Here is a 24,457-nt window from a genome sequence, read left to right as displayed (position 1 = left end):
CATTTGAAATGGCTTAAACATTCCGGACAGGCCAGCTTCAGGCTGTTAAGTAAAAGTTCCATAGGATTATGAAATGCCTGTTGGCTTCATATCTTGCTTACCGTGGGCTATTCATCGAAACCAAATGTGATTTACGAGCTGCCTTCTTCGGTTACACGCGCAGCCCAGCAGTGACAGGTAATTTTACTCGCGTTATCGAAAATATCAAAAACGCGACAAGGGTGGAACTTTGCGGCGGAGCTTCCATTCTGATTCATTCTTTTTAGATATGGAGTGGCAAAATATCCGTCATTAAAAAAAACTAAAAAAAAAAAAACTCCGTAGAGCAAGGCTTTATGAAGATCGCGACACAGCTGTTGGTCTTCCCTCGCAGAAATGCCAGTGCGTGCCGTGACCACCAGGTTCATGTACAAGGGACTTTGCACTATTCCAGATGTCCTCTCCTACCGGACCCCTGTTAGCCTGCCCGAGGATGAGGTGGAAGGTGAGTCTTCTTTCTTTGTTAATGTGGTTGCTTTCATTGTGGTTTAAAGTTGTTCTATAATGTTAAGAGGTCTCTTACATCTAAATGCAAAGTAGTCCAGGACCCTGGATAGCTCAACCCGATGTGCGCTCTGACTGTACACACTAAACTGTATGTCTGCTTGTGAAATCTTTTCTACATTATGGTAAGAGTTGAAATGTAATTGGGATGCATAGAATAGGTGATTTCTCTCTGTTCACATTTCTAATCTCTTTACCTGTCTTCGGTTGTTTGCACATTACTGTTACTTCAGATTTTTGGTGGAACCATGGCAAAAAAAAATTAAACAGTCCACCTTATTTGTCCATTTCAGAAAGATTTACCATCCTCTTATAACCACACTAAATAGCTATCAATTCTATCCTCATGTACATACCGTACACAATGTTCTCAACAACAACAAAGTTCTCTATTCATGGCACATTTTTCATAAACTTGTGAGTAAAAAAACAGCTTCGGGCACAACTCTATATCTCCCAGCTATATATTTGTGGTGTATACCTGTGAGACTATTGTAACACTAGGGTTGTCACTCGTTAACAGAGGCACACAGATATCAGGGATTTCGCTCACTGTGAAATCCTTGAGACAAGACGGAAGATTTCGGGGAGACTAGGCACACCATTTTCAAAAAAAGAGGAGCTTGAAATAGATGAAACGGGCAGTGATCAAAGGCAAATTAATAACTATAAAAATGTCAATTATAATACAATTGATGGAAAATCTATGGCAGACAAAAGCCCCATTATTAAGATGGAAGACTGATTCATTTTGAGTCTCAAATGACATCCTCTCACCTCTTCTGGGTTTGCTTGAATGTACTGCCTTTTCACCAGTAATTAATAAGAATTGACCATCAATATATAGCACTGTTTTACTCAGGCAATCTGAATGATTTGTTGGAGCATTATAATCTTTCTTGCTGTATAGTAACGTTGGTGCACTTGAGAAATCACAGCTGGCTTTGGAGATTTGGAGCAGAGCCAGGTAGACCACAATGAAGAGATAACTCGGATCAGATTTGATGTCACGAAGGCTTTTATGCGAAAGGGAATTCCATTTCCTCCTTCTTCTGTCTGAACAGGTTGCCCGGGCCCACCACAAGTGGCTGCCTGCCCTTGCTTTTCCGAGCCACTCCACTTGACATTGAAAAGCCACTGTCTGCAATGACCACGTGAATTTAATTAAAAGGCTGCGCTGCAGAAAAGCAAAAATTAGAACAACAGTAAAAAAAAGTGTCTTAAAAAAGAGAGTCTTGTGCAACCTGCAGCTTACTAATTGAGATCCATTAAATGTGCAGAACATACAGCAAGGCGGACGTAGTTCAACCATGAATGTATATATACCCAGGGGACATTCACTAAGCACTATATGCACTGCTACATGCACACGGGCCTTGCACCTCGGTGGCGCCCAGGGCATGCGGTGCACTCTACCTTTTTTGTCACTGAGCGGCTCCACACCAGCAGATGTGTAGTGTGTTGAAGAGCACTTTGCTTGTAGTCATCGAGGGAGGTAAGAGAGTTTCAGATTCATCTCAGTCGGGCTGAGGGGTTTGAATCAGCGACCTCACACCTTACACTGCTGTCTCTGTGTTTGTGTTAAACACACAAGTGTACTAGCGTGTGAATATTGTTTAATCCAAAATACATTTTCAATTACTGTGGGGCACAAGTTCCCTGATTGCTCCACTCGTACAATTACTCTCCACATTCATGTGTAAAATAATAGCTTCTTCCAGCCACCACTGCTAATGTTCTGTATCATGCAACAATACTCCAAACCCAAATGATGGATGATGAATGATGACTAGAACTAGATGACAGCAGTTCAGATAACATTGTAAGATTTTATATGGGTGTATTATTATTATCCAGACAATATACCCTGTTACTTGTTTTTCTTTATAATACATTTTGATTTGGGTAGTTTCCTATTTATGTTAACATAAATCCTTCCATGTCAATCGCACAGTGTTTTACAAAATAGAGATGCTGCTAGAGAGACATTTGTAGCCTGGAAATCCAGACCTTTCCGCTGGCAAACTAAAGTTGCTCAGCATGTTTGCTCACCTATATCCTTCTAGATATGGGTCTGGATTTCCAGGCTATGACATTTGTTAAATTTGTTGTCATTCTTGCAAATAGAGACCTTGAAAGTGTCACCCAGTGAATTCTGTGAGTAAATCAACAGGATTTTCTTTTGGTGGCGTTCTTGCAGGGACATGGCGTCTGCCGTTTCCAAGTGTTTACTGACAAACACAACACACAATGACAGGAGGCCCTAGCATCCTGCGTGAAGACAAAGTGCATGTCATACTGAGGACAAGTACATGACACGACACAGACACACACTGGCTGTGATAAACAGATAAAAGAGTTTATTTCAGTTTGAGCATGAGGTGACATTGTAATGCATATTCCATTGTACCGCTGAAACAACGGAGAGTCACACACAGACTATAATGAGATGCACAAAAGACATTATCAGTGAGTGTTGAATATATCAAAGGATTTAAGTCTTAATAGTAGAAATAACTCCCAGTTTCTTTCTTCATTACGGAATAAAATGGAAAATGTTTCTCTACGTGACATTAGGGCGATGGATTACTTCATTTCCTGTGATGTGTCATGTATCATTTGAAATCTAAAGAAGACAAATGATTTGTACCATGGAAAATAATGGGAAGCCTGTGCTCATCATTTAAAAAGGAGACTAATGACGCAGAGTTATTCACTGGTACATATAATGAGGATATTCCTACTTTACAACTTTTGCGAGTATCATCATTCAATTGTGCATTATGACAAAATACTTTGCAGATTTCCTTTTAAATGCATCAATCAATTGAATGATTACAACTAACGGATAAAATGAGGGGGCAATTGCTCCAGTGCACTCATGACTCCATATAGAGTATCTGTAAATCTATGTAATCTTGACATTTTAAGACCTTTCATGATCATTGTATGTGGACCCAAATCATATCTGCAATATTAACTGTATTGACCATTTAATAACCAAATTTGGACATGGTTATGGAAATGTACAGAGAACTTTATACATCACAGTGAACGCATAAGCAATAGCAACAGAAGTGAGGCTTACGTGCACTTGACTAGAGAGATGATTGTGTATACTGGCTGAGCTTTTGGGGAGGCTGATTAAGTACTCACAGCTTTTAATGGAATGTGAGATTCCAGGGATGTTTTTTTTCGAACAGATGGTTGCCTAGGTGGGCAGTATAAGTGGCAAGGCTTCTTGCCCTTTTTCTTCGCCCTTGTGTCATGCAGTATAGTCATAAACTCAGATATGTATTCACACCATCACTTCTGTGCAAACGACTGTGCAGCCACTTCATCTAGAAAACAGCGCGCACTCTCACTCATATGTTTAAGCTTTTTAAATCTCTCATGTGATACCTGATGAGTTTGAGCTGTGGTAATACAATCTTTTAAATAATGATAATAATCCCATTTTGTGTCGTCACAAATAACATCTACACCCATAATATTTAGGATATTCAGCAGCAGTAATTACTATCTTACTCATGGTCAACTTACCCATTAAACATTTATGTGTGTATTTACCCTGTGGGAAAGGTGTTATACTCACCAAGCATAATTTTGTCAATTTCGGTGTGTGGGGACATTATGCAGTGCCAACGGTCTCCCCATTTAATGAGCACAATTTTGAAAAGCAAGACCCAGAGCCAAGTTCAGCACAATATGCATGAACCACTGGGATAACTGAATACATCCATGATGGCTTGACTAAAATACAGTGACATTTTTCCATTACCCTGGATGATTTCCCTCTAAACTGCATCGCAAAGCAATGTCCAATCTTGCATATGAGGTAATAGACTTCTCTACACAACACTTACTTGTAACATACTGTATGTGGAGCTATGGTTTGGCACTTTCCTAAACAAGCTAAAGTTTGATTTTGAGTTGACTGATAAGAGCATTGTAAGTTACCATGATCAGAGTTGTAGTATTTTCAAATACACAACCCATATGACAAAGCAGTGTATCAATTACACTGCTTGTCTTGTTTTAAAAATGGTAGTCAAAGTCAAAAGTTATCTCTCCATGTCAGTACAGTCATTAAAACACACTGCACGACTTACAGTAAACTGGCACACACTTTAACTGCACATGTGTTGAAACAGATATGACTCTACTTTCATGGCTGAGCAGCCATGACTTCTCGGCAGTTACACTCTAGGAGCTCTCTTTGAGCTTGTATCACTCCTTGGTGCATTCGCTGACAGAGGATGTGAATAGTATTTATAGATCACAGCTAGCAGGAGAATACCCCAGACATCAGGCATTGTAGTGGAGAGTAGAGCATCCTCCACTTTGTATGCAACACCGACTTCTTTTGTGCCTACAAATGTTGTTTATTTTAATTTTTTTTGGAGCAGCAATGTAAACAGAAGTGTGTGTACTATACAGTGTGTGTGTGTGTGTGTGTGTGTGTGTGTGTGTGTGTGTGTGTGTGTGTGTGTGTGTGTGTGTGTGTGTGTGTGTGTGTGTGTGTGTGTGTGTGACTGTCTTTCAACTGCTAGAGATCGATAACTGCAAATTGATAGCACACCAACATAGTTGCATTAGTCAGGACAAATTTACAGTGATTTGCTTCATTCATACTTCATGCTTTTGAATTGCGCATTTTGTTTTATTGATTTTTTTGAAGCAAACCAACAACAACATTACGGTGGAAGAACTACAGACATGTCACTTCATGTTATATCATCTTTGCTGTTCTTTAAATGTGGCTTTGTCCATGGTCAAAGACAAATTCCTGGTCATACCTCCGTCCAGAGAGATTAACAGTTTAAAACATCTTATAAACAGATGTTAATTATGAGTCTGAGTCCTTAATCTCCCCTTGTCCAGCTGTCGACAGCAGCCATATTTCATTTTTATCATCATACTGTTGGGAAGACAGCAAGCAAATGTTAACTGCCAAAATAAATAAATGCATGCCACTGTTCACCTTCAGTATAACTGACAGGTGAGAAGAGCTGTGGGTCAAGTAACTACAGGAAATACATTTAATTGAAGGATTTGCATAGCAAAAGTTCAAGTGGTCAGTGCTGACATAATCTCAAATGGTAATGCTGCCGTATCATTGTAGGGGATCTTGAAAGAAAACAACAGCTAACAAGAGCTTGCACAGTCAATAACAGCATATGAATCTGCTTCTTTGCTTGTTTTTAAAGGCCTACTTCACCGGTGGGAATATGAAGGTGTATTGAATTCTGAGATCCTATGTAGTATAAATGTGCAAAAAAAAATAAAAAATCGGTTCATCCTAGCCTGAGAAAAGGCAGACAGAGTGTTTTTTTTAACCCTATATTAATCTTACTGTGACATCACAGTAAGATAAATATAGGGTTAAAAAAAAAATTACTTTGTAAATATTACTGTGATGTCACAGTAGGAGAAATCACAGTAATATTTACAAAGTAAGGTTTTTTTTAACCCTATATTTATCTTACTGTGATGTCACAGTAAGATTAATATAGGGTTAAAAAAACACTCTTTCTGCCTTTTCTCAGGCTAGGATGAACCAATTTAATTTTTTTTTGCACATTTATACTACATAGGATCTCAGAATTCAATACACCTTCATATTCAAACCGGTGAAGTAGGCCTTTAACTTAACCATTATTTAATCATTTGAGAGATCCAGGCCAGTAAAGATAGCTTCATAAAGGGATATGAAGGTTACAGTTGAACATGATAAAACTACATAACACCTGATTATAGATCTGTGAGGACAAGGAATCTTTCAGCCCTGTGGGTACGGAATGTTTCTGCTCCGTGGGAATGGTTACTGATTCACTCACTGCAATCAGGTGTGTGTGGCACTGATTGGCTGATTGAGCCCAGGTGTGAGGAGTTTATATATGCCCTGAGACCCCAGTGATATGCTGCTCATTGTTTCGCCCTCTGAGATTGTGAATGGGTCTCTCTAAGTGTTCTCTGGGTTTAGTGTTCCAAAGAAAACTGTTGAGTTATTTCTGTGTTTTCAGCTGCTTGGCAGCGGTGGTTAAGCTGGTCGTTTTTTGTGAATGTGTGGCCTGGGTGGCCCTTTGCAGTTCTGTTTTTTTTTGTTTTCTCCCCTTCCCCACCTTCGCAATTGCAATTTAGTGGTTATCCCTCCGCGGATAACTTTAAGACACCCCGGGGTCAGCACCTGCGTCCCAAACCCCCCTCCCTTCCTCACAAGATCAGATACAAAACAAACGTCCCAAACCCCCCTCCCTTCCTCACAAGATCAGATACAAAACAAACAGGAAAAATAAAAACTTACAACCACAGAGTTCAGTTGAAGTGAAATCTGTATTGTTTACAGTATATGAGTAATAAGTGATTTGATCTGGTCATTTAAAACAGCAACGACTGCTATAATAGTCATTCTAAATCACTTTTCCAAAAAGATCAGGGGCCTGTTTCAGGTAGCTGGTTTTGAGGCAACCCAGAGTTTGTTCGCTCTGAGTTGGTGGAAACTCTGGGTTTTCCGTTTCAGGTAGCAGGTTCAGTGCAACCGAGAGTCAGTTACTGCGGCAACATACGCCGTGGGTCTAACCTGCTGGGTAGGTGGTTAGACCTACCCGAGTTTGTTTTCACTTTACGCTGCAGCTCCGACTGAAGAAAGAGTGTCACTGTCACACGCGTCCCTGTACAGTTTGAAGCAAAATCACTCTATAGAAATCTCCATCGGGATGTTTTTATCATTTCCTGATGATTTTACGTTTGACCGATCATTTATCTGATCAGTAGCCTTGTTCTCAGCCCTCGGTCCGTTCATATAGGCGGCCACCTTACACATCGTGACATGCTCTACATTCAGATTAATAAACCTATTTGTATTGTATGTTTTTTAACGTCTGTGTCACTGAACAGATTTATGTCAGGTGGATTAACGTAACGCTGCGGCTGCACGCGATCGTTACAGTTCACTTCTGCGATCCTAAAGTCACAGACGAGCCTCGTTAAATAGCCTAATATGAATATAAAAATGATATAATAATGTAAACTGTGATCACTTGAGGAAAATGGATCTGGTAATAAATCAATCAGGCTCTTCAATGGAAACTGTCACCTAATGTGTCTTGACGTTAATGTCTTTCACTCCCCATTTAAAAGAAGCGACAGTCTGTTCTGTTTGCTGCACAGTAGGCTATTAGACTATAGCTTGCCAACATATTATACAGCAAATATAAAACACTGTCAGCAGCAATGCTGTGCCGCGCCAGCTTTATTACTTTACAGCTGATATGCGTAACTTTTTAAAATAGACTATGGCTTCTCATACGGAAGCGAAATTATTCTCTTGACAAAAAATGTTTGCTGTTTTTTTTTCTGAATTGCCGAGGAGATTAGATCAGAGTTATGAGACAATATCCCGTTAATTCTTCTCCATAGGCTACCATAAGCTCATTCGTTAATATTTCTAACTCTAGTGGGAGGAGCGGAGATTTCTTTTTTTCTTTTTTGAGAAGTGGAGAAGTGGGAGGATCAATCATTTGTTTCTTCTGTTTCCATGGTGAATCATGTTATCAGCGATCCATTGACGATGGCTTTTATGCACACGCTCCACCCAGAGTGAACACGCTCAGAGTTGATTAACCCAACGCTGATCCACTGTTCTGAAACCGAAAACCCAGAGTTGCTTATCAACCCTGCGCTCTGAGTTTACCAACTCAGAGCGCAGGGTTAAACCCAGAGTATGTAAAACCAGCTACCTGAAACAGGCCCCAGGTCACGTAAATTGAACTCAGCATGCAAAGAGCTGCAGGGAGTGGGAGTATTTAAAATAAGTTTTGGCACCAGGGGCTGTTATAGCTGCAGGGCTTGTGCAGCAGTTCTTCACACTGTGTCTAGTGGCTTTGTGTGTTGAGTTTGTGTGTAAGATGTGATAATGTGAAGACACTTGAAATTTGTAGAAGCAAAGAAAGGGAGAAGAGTAAATGTGTGGGACCTATAATAATTGTGGGATTGTTTTTGACTGTGTGTGGACTCTCCACAGAGGTACCAATGTGTAGTGTATCATGTCTTGTCACACTGGGGACAGACAACAACATGGCCCCACACTATTACAAAAGTGAATTGTTTGTGCTGTGCGTGTCCAGTGTGACCAATGACTGAGAGATTTTTGCTCGCGTAAATTGTGGTTTTTATATATGTCTGCTGTATTTTTTTTATTAGGAAATTTTTTGTAATATTTTGTCACCTGTCACCAATTAAATCTGAGGTTGTCATAACATGTTTATTTCATCTTGGATGGTACATTAAAGCAAGGCAAGTGTTCGTTGCCCTTATTTACATCTGTTTCATCACCACAGCTGGCTGCATTTTGGATTGACAAAAAAGATCCTGTTTGATCCTGTCCGGGTGCAATTAGTGGAAAGCCCTGCATGTCCTTTTCTCTGCAGTGTAAACTGTTGTTCAGTTTCTGAATGTGAATGAACCATCTGCGGAATGACGGACACAAGGAAGACTAACAACTGAATTTGACATGTGATAAGAGCTTTGACATTGCAGCTATTTTGAGAAGAATAGTATCAATAGTGTTGCAGCAGGTTATGTTTATGCGCTCACAGTGACTTTGGAGACTGAAGACTGTCCGCTGTTATTCTCTTCTCCTCACTGGAGTTAGGAGACCTGTTCATCTACCTCCTGCTGTATTAACTCTATTACAGTTTTCCCTGCAATGTCATGATCGTTACTGAAGGTGAAGAAGGATTTTTGCAGTGAACTGGACAATCACCGTAGCGCTCTCCCAGCGGTGGCACGTGATGCATGCCTTCCCCTAAGGTTGAAGTTGTTTGGTTCCTTGTTAAAAAGGCACAAAAAAAACCTGAATCCCGAACTTTTTCCAGTATCTTCTCCAATGCATTAGAATGATGCAGACAGGCTCTGTCTATAGTTGTGTTCTGTCCTCTGCTATCTTTGCTGTAAAATGATTCCCTCATTAGTAGTTATTGTGGGTCCTCTCAACACAGCCACTATCTTGTGCTACTTAATACAGAAGGAAGGCCACAGAGGCTATAGAGGTTATTACTTGAGAAGCTTGCAAGACAGTGGGTTAGCTGCTGTGGTATCAGCAACAAAGATTGAAAAGCTAATTTTAGCTATCGCTCCTCATTCTTCACGGACTATTTTCATGGATGCTTTTAGTTGCACCAACAAGCAGATGGTTGGTCGGGCACAAAGGTCAGGGGCTCATGTTCTGTCTTAAATCGCTTGGAAGGTCAGCAGACTTTTAAGTCCTGGGTTTAGATCTCAAGGTTGGTAAATTGTCTCTTTTATGTTTGGGACAAATAAATTCTAGATTATCACAAACTGTACACTCGCTCGTAAAAGCATATCTGTAAAGCCTCTGAGGGTGTACAAAGTACGTTATGGGATCAGCAGAACACCTGTTTTACTGTGTAAAATGGTGAGTGAAATATATGAGGTGATTATAATTCAAATAATGTAGCTGCTCTAAGTTGCAGAATAAATGAACATCAACCAACCCATTTACCCCCTTTGGAAAACAATCAGCATCATGAATGTGTTGGCTGCTGTTGGCCTAACCTGCCATGAAATTGTGAGTCAATATTTCATTTTGCTGTGATGAATTGGCCATACAATTTTTGTTTCAGTAAACTCAAACGGTTTTAGTGTAATGATGTTTTATTTAGTTTTTCTTCTTACATCAAGTGACCTACATGAAACACTTGACATCGAAAATTTTATGGTGCCAGAAAGAAAAAAAGAAACAAAAAAAGATGTTCCTTCTGCAGTCCCCAGATTCCTTTTCAAGATTATGTAGCACTAGTCACAAGATGTAAATAATGCACATTATGAGACATGAAAAAGAGATTATTCACAGATTGAAACAAATGCCACTACACATTCCCGACTCAGTGCACATTTTTTGGACCATCCATCAATAAGTGTTCAACAAACAATGCTGCCTTCATCCAATTTGTATCTGACAGGACCTGAGTTGTTAAGTTATATGCTGAAGCTAGAGACATACAGACCTTTTGCCAAATGCAGACTGATCACTTGGTGTTACATCATGGGTTATGATTTGAATTGGCACATCACATTGTATTGTATTTTAGTTTGTACTTCTTCCCGTTATTTTCCTACTTTAAATTGACCTTACTTTATTTCTGGGGGTCTGCCTACAGATTTTAATACATAATGCGTCATGAAATTTGTGTTGTGGTTTACTCATTTTTTCAGGTTTTTGATTTTATTACATTAAAAGTCAACAGTGATAATTCGGGAGAGCTTCCTTATGATCTACCTAACCTGGTTTATTGCAAATTCTCTTCACTTGTCATATCTGTTATTTTTACACACACACACACACACACACACACACACACACACACACAACACACACACACACACACACACACACACACACACACACACACACACACACACACACACACACACACACACACACACACACACACACACACACACACATCTCATACATTAATGTTTGTTTCGAATTTGTTAGAGCACATTTGTCATTTTAGACACGCCCATGAGCATGTTTTTTACCCTTGACGCGACACTGAAAACTGATGATGTTTTGTGTGTGACTCAGTGTTACCATTAACGCCATTACCGATTAAGACAACAGACCCTCTTACATTTTGAAAAAATTGTGCCTCAATATTTGAATCACGTACAACCGTTTCACAGCATTTAATAGTCAGTGTGTTGCCATCTACCGTAATAACATATTTCACACCATTATTAAGTATTTACTTAGTAATGGTGTCAAGGTGGTTATTTCAGTAAATGCTCTGAAATTGTTCCCCATAGCGGCAGAATACTAAATAAATAACACTTAAAAGTTTAGTCACACGGCCCTTGATTAATTGCTGCTGCAGGGCAAATGCTCATTACAATTATTTATTTATTTTTATATATCTGGTGAACACACGCCGTAGCAGGAGTTCCATAGCCTGGCCCTGACTTTAGATATCCTAGCTGTTGCTCCCCAAGGGGAATGCAAGGTTACACTAATTCTTTGATCAAGGATTCGCAGTAGAACAAAGTCAGAGTCTGTTTTGTGTTTTCAGCAGTGTGTAATAGCTCACTTTTACCAGTTTGCTTTTTTTTAACAACAATGCTGGGGGTTCTGTTGAATTAAGTGTATACTCTTACATATGTGTGTACTGTATCTATGACTAAATCTATTTTATGCAAGCAGGTGTGCAAATGCATTGTTATTGTCTTCAAAACACTTCTTAATAATGTGTTTTAAAGGATCTGAATGATACTTAAGAGTAACATACACGGGTTGCACACACTAATGGCGATTAATAAATATAACGATACCTTTATGAAGCTTTTAATGATCAGTTTTAGTTGAGACTGTATCAGAGAGGTGTACGTCCAAGGCGCCATATGGTGTTCAGATTATGTGACTACCTTCTGGATTCCAGTATAAATTAACTTATAAATTAGCATCTCCCACAGGAAATTAAAATGTCTACATTGCTTACGTAAAATCTTTGCAAATAAATGTCCAGTTGCTATAAATATCCACTTTGAAACTTTGTATTATACCAGAATTTAAATCAAATTCCTTATTCCTATAATTAGGATAAAAAAGTATTATAGGGAAAACTGGATTATATATAGAGAAAATACAGAATTTAAGTGAGTTTTTTTTATATATCAAAACTGTGTTCTAAAATATAAAAGGCAAATTTAGTTTATGTAACAAAGGTGAGATGAAATTCTAATAAATTCCACTTTCTCAGAGAAGTAAAGACATGGTCATGCCTCATCTAGTCACATCTTTAAATTTCTTAAATATTCACCCCTCTCACTGTGAAACAATCAATAGTCCAGCCGGCACTCTGCCTGGTCGGTGAATTCATTATTTTGTCACTGGCACCAGGGGTCGTGACATTGAATCCAGGCCGGTGCTGAGGGAAGATAACAAAACTCAAGCAACACTGCTGGCTGTAATTTAGACAAAGATGTTGTGTCTGATATGTGTGTAAAGGTTTGGTACAGGCAGTGTCACTTGTTTTGGAGGACCCTCAATGAATGTGCCAAAGACTCCTGCAACTGTGTCCTCTATTTTTCTCGCAAGGCTATTAACTGCCACAGTGGGCTATCGCTTGTAAACTGCTGTGTCTCATTCATTCATGGCTACAAGATGGATGTTCTGTGATTGTCCATTCCTGCACTTGAATGTCAATTACAAGAGTTTCCCTCATGAGCCTACTTACGGTACATGTTCTTATAGGTTCTACTTAAATCCCTGCTTTTTGCATGTATCTATTTATACTTAGTCTGCACATTGTTATATTATATATTGCACATTTTCAATTTCTTTAGTTTCTGAAATCCAAATGGGATTTCCTTTCTTTTTGCATTTAGAATTTAAGAGAAATGTCTTTTCGATTCCTCTGGCACATACAGTATTGCAACTTCAAAAATAAAGCTGACTTGACTCAACTTGAAATGACTTTTCCTCATGATAGAAGCTCTCAGTATAATCACATGCTTTATGGATTTAAGAGGAAGTTCCATTCAAGTTCTTGGTTTAGCAGCAGCATTGAAGGAAAACTCATAACAGAATACAAACATGATTCTACTGTATATACAGATTGTTTAGCTTATCTTGATTTTTAATGGCATACAATGATTGAGCTTGCAGTATGAAGGCTACAGTGCCTTCCGGTGGGACTGGGTGCTTTTCTAACAGTAAATTACATTAACTTTGAGGTTCATTTACTTGTTCTTCTCAGCGTTTTTCCTTTTCTGCTTCAAGTAGATCAATTGAGCATTGTTCATGTATATGCTCGTATGCCTTTCTTGTTTTTTTGCTAATGTCAAGTGACTACCGAGCAAGCCTTAAAGACTCTCGTATATCCGAGGATCTACATCAAAAAGAAAACCATAGGTTCAGCGCCTTTGATGTACAACTGCTCTATTTACCACTTCAAACAGAGTGCTGGGATGCAGGGTGAGGACGGGAGCCAAATGGCAATGTTTATGGATTATTTACCACAGGTTGTAGTTAATTATAAACACATCAACATCTCTTCCTACCTTTCTTCATAACCAATTGTGCTATGTCCATAGTAATAGCCAGGTGTTGGCTGGTAAGGTGTCTGTTACATTTATAGCACACGAGGCATTTGCACCATATGATCGTTGCTGGAAAAAAAAACATTTTGAAATGTAATACACTAGGTTACTTCATACCAGTACACTACCCTTTTGATAATCTATGTATGTCCTGCATTTGTGTTGAATATAAATGTCAAACAGAATCCAGTACATTTTAGTGAAACTTTTACTACTTTTTTGGTGCTGTGGTGCTGTCTTCAATATAGCCTCTGTCCATGGTGCTGAAATAAATAAAATGACTGCCTCTCTGTCTACAGCCATGGTTCTGAAATAGTCTGTCTCTCTCAATGGACTGAATCATTCAAACTGACGTGTCATAAGCGACTCAAACCCCAGCCTTTGCTCTTCAATGAAGATTGGTTTCATCAACTCTATCTCTGCCTCCTTGTTCTCCACTCTAAACATAATTACTCCCTTCTTCTTCCTTCTTTTCCAACAGAGATCCGCGAAGCTTTCAAAGTGTTTGACCGAGATGGGAATGGCTTCATCTCAAAGCAGGAGTTGGGGATGGCCATGCGCTCGCTGGGTTACATGCCTAATGAGGTTGAGCTGGAGGTTATCATTCAAAGACTTGATATAGATGGTACGTCTATTTCTCTCTCTTCTCTCTGGGTTTGCAAGTTTCTAAAAAGTGCACAGGCTGCTTCTGGATATCATCCAACACATGAGCAAAACAGTGACATGCCTGTATTTCTTGTTTGCTTCTTCAGGCGATGGTCAAGTCGGCTTTGACGAATTTGTCACATTGCTTGGTCCTAAACTCTCTTCCGCGGGGATGCCTGATAAGTTCCATGGAGCAGACTTTGATTCGGTGTTTTGGAAGGTACTGTATAAGTTCAACGTCAGTATCATCAATCCAGTCTTATCAATTCTAAACATTCATTCACTGACTGAATATTCTCATAACTGCTAACATCCATAGCCAGGAACTTCTCTGGATTGTACTCTCTGTGTGTCCCAATAGCCGATTTACTGCTTATTTGCGTCACTGAGGGGCGTTTTGTCTGAGGTTTTTCCTCTGCTAACTACTAGACCTTACCTGGTGTTTTGTTTGCTTCCCAGTGCGACATGCAGAAGCTGACTGTGGATGAACTAAAGAGACTTCTTTACGATACCTTCCGTGACCACCTCACCATGAAGGACATTGAGAACATCATCATGACTGAGGAGAGCCACCTGAATAGTCCAGAGTCCCATGTGGACATTGACAGTATGTTGCATACAGATTTCATTTCAAACATTGCTATGGAGGTGTTCTAAAGCTCTGTAAAGACTCTCAGATGTGCTAATGTTTTTTTTTCTTTCCACAGCGAACCCAACACAACACGAAAAACACACGTGCGTGCGTAAAAGCCTGATTTGTGCCTTCGCCATTGCATTTATCATCAGCGTTATGCTGATTGCAGCAAATCAAATGCTCCGCAGAGGAATGAAGTAAATACTTGTTTCCAGCTGGTTACGACAAAATGAAAGGACAGACAATGAAGTAGCAAACATTAACCCAAATACTTGACTTGACTTAGTGACTTGGTTTTGTTCAATGTTTTTAACACTCTCGATGATGCTATCACAGCTTCTGTCTATAATGGATGAAATTATGTCATGCACCAGTTTTGTATGGCCGCAAAGCATTGCATACCATGGAAAGAGAACAAAAGAAAGCCATTTCAAGGGCTGATAGGTACACTCATTCAGGAGTATCTACAAATGTAATTGATTTGATTTTCAGAATTTTGGTTGGGAAAGCAGACTGCTAAATACTTCAGTATTTTCACCATACAGTGTGTGCTGTAGTAATAGCTTTACTGTGTCAAATATATCAAAACAATTAACGTTGTTTACAAAAAATCGGACATTTGGAATGAACCCAATAATGATAGTACTGATGATTGTAATGAAGCAATACAAAAGTGTTGACGTGCTCCATATTATGTAGTTTGGTTTGACTAGAACGTAAGGATAATATGACTGGATACAGCATGTTGTGTCTCTTACCTGTTCATTTCCGTACCATGAATTCCAGTCCAGAAGTCCACCTCAACACATCCAGTTAACTTTATTTTCTGAACTGGTCCCCTTATGCCAGCTAAATCTTGACAGAGTAGCCCTTCTAATTTGAAATACAGAACTCTGCCGTTCTTTGGTCCAGACTGATATTTCTCAATGAGACATTCATTGTTCCCAGAGAATGAATCATACATTGGTGATCCCCTGAGTGATCACTTATCCTGTGAAGAATATCAACATCTTTAGGATGGATTGGCAAAATGTAGTAAAGATGGAGGATGTATCCCAGTGAGTTTGGTGAGCCCCTGATTTTTCCCTCTGTCTCAACTACTACTGGCTGGATTGTCATAGGATTTGGTACAGACATGTACGTACTTCTCAGGATGAACTGCAGTGACTTTGATAATCCCTGACTTTTCATCCATCTCCATCATCAGGTCAAATGTACCATTTGCCTAATAGTTTACAGTCAATGACAAAATACCTGTAAAACCAATTATCAAATTCAAATGATCCTCAACTGTGCTTTGTGTTTATTGGTACTTAGCAGATGCATGCTAGCAAGCTTAAGATGGTTAACATTATACATGCACACATCAGCATGTTAGCAGTGTCAATCTGACCATGGTGCCATGCTAGTATTAGCAATTTGTTCAAAGCACTGCTATATGTCTTTGTACAATCTCATAGAGACGCTAGCATGGCTATAGGGTCTTCTTAATATAGCCTACACATACAGCTTTAATAGAACCAGTCCCAACTCAGTTTTGTCACATGATATTTAAAAGCTAAGACATTAAAAAGAAGAAAAGTCCATTTCCAGTGAGAAAATCTTCCACCATGACAATGAGATCGACAAAATCCCCTAACAACTGGAATAAGAGTGTGAACAAGCACAGGGACAGTGGACGACACTGTGGAAAAGAAGAGTGGAACGGAAAGGATTTGTATGGTATCTGATGTGAGCTGCCTTGATTCCAATCCAGGCAGCCAACAAGCTGATGTGAATAGTAACATCCGACTTAAAAAGATGTGAGACAAGGGTATGTGCATGGGTATTTATGCAAAAGAGCCCACACCATCACACTGGTAAAACGTTTTTCATATTTACAGTATGTAATATAAATAATACATGCACAATACTGCATATTTCAAATCTGGTCAAGAATGAAATACAACTGAGTTGCTGTATGACCTGAGCTACCAGTTGTGAATACATTTTACAGATGCAATTATAGGGTTTCAACAAAACTAAATATTAACTGGAATTTTTATATGGATTGAGAATGAAAAGTAATAATTTCACACAACACTCTTGCATGTACGTTAAACTAGAAATTATGTGTATATGTGCATGGCATAAAATGTTGAATTCTGATGTATGTAATTATGCAATTTGTAAAGGGATTATTGCAAAAATAAAAAAGAAGGAATCTCAGTATTACATTTTACTGTAAATGTTGAATTTTGGGGGGATGTGCGTATGATATCAAAACACTAAATACTTTGCAGAATGCTGTGAACAATAATTTAACATATCATGAGAAATGTTGTTTTCTGGCTTTTACATGGACCACCAAAAGAAGACATTGTTTAAAGTATCACATGTTTATATTTTCTTACTTGGAAAAAGTGACAAATTAAATCTATGTGATTTTATTATGAATGTAATCATAAAGTTTTGTACATATCAGACAAAATATTGTATATATACGAAAGAATATCAGGTTTCCAATGTTTCTTTTCCAGGTTTACTGGACCTTCAGATTGTGTAATAAGACCATGCACTTACTGTTTTCTTTTACAACATTTATCAGTTTTTACAAAGATTTACAAAATGCAATATATTTTTTCCTTTTTAATTTAAATTTATCAGAGCTATATTAGAAAAGGAGACGTATGACACAGTGAGAATAGTTCAGGCAATAAGACCGATATTTTATCTCCTATAATAATCGCTGTTGATGTAAGAACTATGAATAGGACATCACATTACCTCTTTATGTCAACACATTGTGTGGGGTAGGTTTTTATGTGACTGTAAAATATAGTTATAGTGTCAAATCTCATTCTCAAACATGTAAGCAAATGTTGTGTCTTATTCTGAATGTTAGTCTTCTATTGGGCAGATTTATGTACACTTTGTTGACAGATTGTCTTAATTGTTGTTATAAATATGTGGTCTGTTGTGTGCCTTTGTCATTTGGAGTTCTCATGCCTTGACTTAACTGGAACTTAAGACAGACTTCTAGAAAGATGGTAAATCCATGATACAAAAATGATCACTTTGGACACTGATGCTAAAATGTATTTTTGAATTGAAATGACTCATCAGCAGTCCAAGAACCAATAAGTAGTATAAGTGTGTGTGTGTGTATATATATATATATATATATATATATATATATATATATATATATATATATATATATATATATATATATATATATTAAAAAAGTCCCTCTGACTTTCCAGTTAATATCTGATGTACCATCCTACTGTGTGACATTACTAGTGATTCTAATGTCAAGATTGAGAAGATGCAGCTGTTTCATTTGTTAACTGTTACTGCACATTTAGACGTTACAGCAATCGGTTATACGTCATTGTAAGTGGTGTCTAGATGCATGCAATAAAAGAACAAAGGAATTAAAAATGAGCCAGATGTTTCATTTTTCTGTTTACAATTGTGAAATTGCTTAAAAAAACAAAGCAGGACATTTATTTACACGTTTAAAAAAACATTGACGGCTTGGTTGAAATTAACGTCGAGCACAGAGAGGATTATGGGGAAAAAAGCAGAGGTGGGTGAGGAAGATTTTCAGGGAAACATTTATATTCTGAAATCATTCCTATTCTATCACTTTACAAATCAGGAGAGGAGAAAAGTCAAGATATGTTGGTGCAATGTCCCTGACAGTGCAGCATCAGGCATGTTAAGCGCGTATTAGTGACAGCACAGTAAACTGGTGCACTTTATGTAATGGCATGTGCACACTAGCACCCGACATGAAGCAGGTGTAAGACGATTAGGATAAGGAGGTGGTGACATTTTCCTCTATGTACAACATACACCTATTAGGTTCAAATTGACTGTTGGTCAAATTGATCAAGGGGCCAACCTATTCACAAGAGGAACAAGCGCCGAACAAGCTTCAAAGAGCATCAAAAGATCCAGAGTTGCCTTAATGAACATGGAGACCACTGATTGTCTACAACTAGATTGAGAATCAGGAGATACAATTGCTGTCACAGAGGGGGAGAAGTCCCAAAGGTAATTACAGGGCCATACAAAGAGGCTGTAGCAATTAATTAAAAATGGTTGAAAAAGAGCCATTGAAGTGGGCACTTTTATAACCATTACACAAAAGGTATCTTGTGGAGTTTTCTTTTAAACAAAAGTAAAGTATCATTAAAAAAACATTGTTATCCTTGATTTAATTTCAGAATAGCAAAGCTTTTTTTATCAATAATTCATATCCATGTTTGCTTGGTTTGTTGTTTAGTCGCACAACAAACAGAATAGCCTGGAACCAAGGAAGGATGTGCATGTGTCCTTGTGCATGTGCACGTTACAAACAAAACCGGGACAAACACATGGATTGCTCCATAGTCAAAAACCCACAGGGCTAAGTCCCATTAAAGATAGATCCATTTAAATAGGAGACATGGCTTAAGAGCAGATGAAAATTACACAATATGAGACAAAACAAAAAAAAAGATTGATGAGGACTCTGCTGTAAACATCGTATTAGGTACAAAAGATGTGGAAGAAGTTTAGGTAGATACTCCTCAGCGCAACCCCAGTAAGAGGAATGACCAAATCAAGAGTTTTAACTGACAACTGACAATTCCAAATCCATAAATCCCATAGGCAAGGGATCAACTTAAAGCTCCTTGATAAAGATGTACTAACAAACTTTATAGCAAATGAAAACTTTCTTTATGGAATGTAATTCAGATCATTAGCATGTCAACTTTTTACAATTTGGGAAGTAAAATGGTGTTTTCTAGTCGCTGGGTTGGAAATACAATTTGGTCAGATCAGTGATTTCCTCTTTGGTGCAAAACAGGATTAAAATAAAAACAAATAATTATTTTCATCTGCTCTGCAATACTTCAGTCCTTTTAGAACAAGATGGCATCAAATGTAATTTCATAGAGGAGACTCACTGTAAAGGCACTTTGCTCTGGTTCGGTGGAGCAATCAACTACGCGGCTGTGTTTTATGTAATTACAAAACTCATCTTTAATCAGCGACTTTCCACAATGTACTTTAATTCTAACACAGGTAAGACGTCTTAAGTCAAATTAAATAAATTAATAGTAAAACAAAAATGACCTGTACTTCACGGCATTAAAAGTATGTATTTTAATCCTATTATTAAAATGAGAAATTTCAACACACTGCTTTTTTTTAAGCATTAGCCTTGTATCAAACTGAAAAATGTAGTAGCTCAAATTATGAACGTGAGGCAATCTTCATAACTTCAAACGTGATTTGAAGCACAATGTTAATATTTCAACCCCATTCTGTGTTGCCTTTGACCCTCCATCCGCCCGGAGGAGGAGGCAGCAGAGAGGGTGGAAGGTCAGGGATGGAGAGCAGCTGGTGAGGAACGTCACTCTCTGGTTGGCCCTCTTCACTGTCTTCCTTGTCTTTGAGATCTCTGCAGAGATAAATAATTGAACAGTTGAATTCTCAGTCAACAGGAATAACCATTAGCAATACCTACCATGTATTGACTACATGCCGTACACAACAATTACATTTCATACCCTTTGGCACCAAGGCCAGATTGCTTCTTTTCCCTTCTGGAGAGCCATTCTTCTACAGTTCGACCAGGCATGAATCTGTCCTCAGAGTCCTCTCTGCGCTGTCTTTCCTCTGAATAAATAAAAATATATCTCTCATCAACATATAGCAATACACACAGTCATTTGAATTAAATGTTCTTTACAATTCGTCCTTATATAGGCTACTATTCCTTCCCAAGGCACTTGGTTGGCTTTCTTTGTGTAATTATGATTTAAACCCAACACAACATTTGAGACATTTAGTATCTAGACTGTGGTGATCCTGTGACGTCTGTGAGAACAATGTTGAATATTTGGTTACAGCTTACCATCCACTTGTCTTTTTAAGTTATACAGATCATCTTCGGACATGTGAGAAAACCTGCAGTTAGGGCCAAAATCACAAATTCCTAAAAAAATACAAATAAAATAAAATAGAAGGATTACTAACAGCCATTTAATATAACTCGAAGATTATGGGATATATAAGGTTGTATTTTCTCTTTTACCTTTCTGGAGGAACTTCCTGCATGGTTTCTTTGCTTGCTCATCACACAGAATGGCCGAGGAGTCTGTAAAAAGAAATATACGAGTGTGTCCTTGGTTTGTTTCTCCCATAACAAAGTCAACAGGTGGGCAGCCAAGGCCTAATTTCACGTAAGCATGGTTAATTCATTATCAAATCAAGACCCCATTATAAGGTTGAGACTGAGAAACATAGCATTTTAATGAGAAATTGAAAACATTTACTATAAAACCTCATAATGTACCATGTAATTAGATGTTTCACTACAGCCTCATCTCATAGGTCTGAGCTCCAGCTGAAAGTCTCACCTCTAAAGTAGTCGTACCAGGCTTTCTTAGCTCTGTGATGCTGGACACCATTCAGATGTTTCTTCCTATTGTGCATGTTGTCCTGAAACGATCGTTCACAGTAGTCACAGTAGTATCTCCTCCCCATGGTGCAGGTTGTATGCTCCAACCATGGACCTATTATAAGAACAACCAGCAAGATCACCAGTTGTAAAATGGCTGACAGTGAACAGAACTTTTGGACATCAGCAGCACAAAGTCAGTGAGGAAATAGCTGTGCTGACTAAAATGGTGTCTGTACACACATAGAACATTTACACATGCGTTATCATATAATGTATCCTAAAGGACAAGCTGATTATTTAGCAAACATGGTCAAAAATACTGAATGTTTATATTATTAATACATTAGTAGTATATTCTTTTTTCAATCATTAATTGATTTTTTGGGGGGCTAATTACACCACAAATGGTCAAAGCTGGCAAGCAAACCTTCATGTTTAAGAAAGCTGTGCCAAAGCCTCAAACAATGAATTAATTAAAAAAAAAAATTGTTTCAACTAATTGTTATAGAACTAACAGGCCAAAAAAAGAGTGAATTACATAGCAGACCTTATTTGCAACCAATCGTGGTCATCAATACTATTGATCACATTAAATTAAATAGACTATTCATTTTCGAATTCAATTCAAATTGTACATCATGGCTTATCTGCCAATTCACTTATCTACTGATCATTTCAGCATAAAGGCCAAAACAAATCCGTATGAATTGCATAGGAGACTTTATTTACAACCAGTTGTGGTCAAAGTAGGCTATTGATTGGTTTCGACACATGAGACTTTCAAATCAATAAGCCTACAAGTTCTTAGGCTATATTACCATTAAATATTCATCATGGTCTTAATTGTTTCTTTACTTTTGCATCCAAGTAAAAGTCAGACACTTTATCACAAATTTGACAAAATGACGTATTAACATATTAATGGTAAGATCAAACAAGAACTGGCGCCATATTTAGCCTACTGTCAAGAACATCAGCAATATCATAAACAAGAAGTGATATTAGAAGCAATATTCTGCTGCCATCTAGTGGTTTAATAATGTAGGTGTCTCATTTAAGACAACTTCTATTTTGAATATGCACTTGTACGACATCCTGCTCAACAAGCATCTGAAGGTACACATCTGTTGACAAATGATATTGAGCATGTGGTGTAAACAGGCAGTTTGATACTGGTGCTATTTTTCTCCTGGAAAAAAACAGAGGCGCAAAATGTGTGTCGTACGCATTGATAGTAGCCTAAGGTTGTACGTTTGAACGTTTGCTTTCCAATCCCTGTTTACGTTGAATGCTACAACACAAACCATTAGCAAAAAGGCGTTATCATCGTTTGTGTGTTTTTATCTTCAGAAACCTGGAACAGTATAAAGCTAAATTATTTTTTTAAAGACCAAACAAAACAAAAATCCTACCTCGACTGTGCTTCCCGTGGCTTACCTACGGCGTCTCTGCAGGCTCACTCTAGAGCGGAATCGCGTTACCTCAACATCCGCTCCTGCGCATTGCGCACAGACACAACACCGCCAACATGTCGCTGACCAAGTCCGTGTACAATCTGCTCTTCAGGAGAACGTCCACTTTCGCCGTAACCATCATGGTTGGAGCGGTGTTCTTTGAACGACTATTTGACCAAGGTGGCGACCAGATTTTTGAGTCAATGAATCGCGGGGTAAGTGTATTATTTTGTTGTCGTTATTGCTTGTTTTTATCCTGACCTTGTTAGCAGAGGGCGAAGCGGCGCTAACGTTAGCTACGCTAGCCTTTCTGCTAAGCCGAGCAAAAGCGTCATTTTTAAAACTTTAAAAATGACATCTGTTTAGAATGAAATGTCTAACGTGACCTTACCTGTGACTTATTGTAGAAATTATGGAAACACATCGAACACAAATACGCGAGCCAGGACGAAGAGTAGGACGCGGCACTGGGGGTTATCTAAGGCAACAGTGCAACTTCTGTCACACTTCCTTGATCCATTCTCCCTGGACCCCCCCCCCCCCCCGACACACATCCGAACCAAGCATCAGTCAACATGGACAATGTGCTCCGAGTCATGCCCAGGCTGCCAGCGGCTACCAGACAACCTATGGGAGCTGATTGACTGACCAGTCCAGGCCATAATGAAGACGGAGCAATGGTTCCCGTCCCTTCTCCCCCCTACCTGCTCACTGTTGTTATATATAAACCTTAATTCTCTTCACTGATTGTAAATGATTAAATTAAACACGTATTAATGTCTAACGGATGGTGAAATGTCGTGATTTTGAATACTGACATGCATGTCTCAAAACAGTTTGTCAAACAGGGTATTTAAATGCGTTGGAAATGCATGAATCCGAAAGTAACGCCTCATTTGGTATATTACATATCTTAGATCTTTCAGAAGTATTACTATTCATGAGATTGTAATCATTCATTTCTAATGTTGAAATTAGAATACTCAATAATTGATAGCATCTATTTTATTTAAAAATAATGTATGCCTCTTGCATTACATACAGTATCTCACAAAAGTGAGTACACCCCTCACATTTCTTTAAAAAAAAATTATTAGAGCTTTTTATGGGACCACACTGAAGAAATTACACTTTGATACAATGTAAAGTAGTCAGTGTACAGTTTATAAAACAGTGTACATATACTGTCCCCTCAAAATGTCTCAACACAAAGCCATTAATGTAATATTTTGTGTGGCTTCCATTATTTTCCCGCACTGCCTTAACCCTCTTGGGCATGGAGTTCACCAGAGCTTCACAGGTTGCCACTGGAATCCTCTTCCACCCATTCATGACGACATCATGACAAAACATTGTTTACATATTTAAGGATTCTTCATTTTAAAATTGTTGCAGTTTCTTGCTTTATTTTTTTAAATATTCGGCATATATGCTGCTTTACAAGAATTACCTCGGTTAAGAAGTCACATTTATGCTATTTCTATAGTATGAAAAATGCATTTCCTGCCAACTCATTTTCAATGTATCACAATAGATGTGATGCTTCGCCAGAACATTATCTAGGAATTAAAAAAGTAGTACTACTTAATAAGTAGTTAATACTTATAACTA

General features: G+C 38.3%; 3 protein-coding genes across 4 annotated transcripts; 2 read left to right on the top strand and 1 right to left on the bottom strand.

Moving 5' to 3' along the window:
* Window positions 1-375: 375 nt before the first annotated feature.
* On the top strand, window positions 376-15,148 carry cabp7b (calcium binding protein 7b; the record flags this gene model as incomplete). The annotated part of the gene is made up of 5 exons (XM_080046365.1): window positions 376-484; window positions 14,150-14,293; window positions 14,421-14,533; window positions 14,773-14,920; window positions 15,021-15,148. 5 exons carry the CDS (start codon window positions 376-378, stop codon window positions 15,146-15,148), a joined length of 642 nt encoding a protein of 213 aa, XP_079902491.1.
* Window positions 15,149-18,366: 3,218 nt separating this feature from the next.
* zmat5 (zinc finger, matrin-type 5) lies at window positions 18,367-22,825 on the bottom strand. Of its 2 annotated transcripts, none has more exons than XM_080046299.1 (6): window positions 22,805-22,825; window positions 21,349-21,504; window positions 21,024-21,086; window positions 20,844-20,924; window positions 20,488-20,605; window positions 18,367-20,387 (listed from the first exon to the last, which is right to left on the bottom strand). In XM_080046299.1, exons 2-6 carry the CDS (start codon window positions 21,473-21,475, stop codon window positions 20,240-20,242), a joined length of 537 nt encoding a protein of 178 aa, XP_079902425.1. In that variant the 5' UTR covers window positions 21,476-21,504; window positions 22,805-22,825; the 3' UTR covers window positions 18,367-20,239. The 2 variants fall into 2 exon arrangements, with proteins under 2 accessions (XP_079902425.1, XP_079902426.1); XM_080046300.1 differs by having other exon boundaries at window positions 20,497-20,605.
* Window positions 22,826-22,907: 82 nt separating this feature from the next.
* Window positions 22,908-23,647, top strand: uqcr10 (ubiquinol-cytochrome c reductase, complex III subunit X). The gene is made up of 2 exons (XM_080046462.1): window positions 22,908-23,061; window positions 23,254-23,647. Exons 1-2 carry the CDS (start codon window positions 22,921-22,923, stop codon window positions 23,302-23,304), a joined length of 192 nt encoding a protein of 63 aa, XP_079902588.1. The 5' UTR covers window positions 22,908-22,920; the 3' UTR covers window positions 23,305-23,647.
* Window positions 23,648-24,457: the final 810 nt, after the last annotated feature.

This window comes from Ammodytes marinus, assembly GCF_949987685.1.
Source record: "Ammodytes marinus genome assembly, chromosome: 18".
NCBI classification, from domain to species: Eukaryota; Metazoa; Chordata; class Actinopteri; order Uranoscopiformes; family Ammodytidae; genus Ammodytes; species Ammodytes marinus.
Note: the sequence above shows the minus strand (reverse complement) of the source record. Positions and strands in the feature narration are given on the sequence as shown.

Coding starts and splice junctions, on each gene's coding strand:
- zmat5 (XM_080046299.1), bottom strand. CDS start 21,475: ATGGGGAGGAGATACTACTGTGACTACTGTGAACGATCGTTTCAGGAC. Junction 21,087..21,348: donor CTGGTACGACTACTTTAGAG/GTGAGACTTTCA, acceptor TTCTTTTTACAG/ACTCCTCGGCCATTCTGTGT. Junction 20,925..21,023: donor CAGGAAGTTCCTCCAGAAAG/GTAAAAGAGAAA, acceptor GTATTTTTTTAG/GAATTTGTGATTTTGGCCCT.
- uqcr10 (XM_080046462.1), top strand. CDS start 22,921: ATGTCGCTGACCAAGTCCGTGTACAATCTGCTCTTCAGGAGAACGTCC. Junction 23,062..23,253: donor TTGAGTCAATGAATCGCGGG/GTAAGTGTATTA, acceptor GACTTATTGTAG/AAATTATGGAAACACATCGA.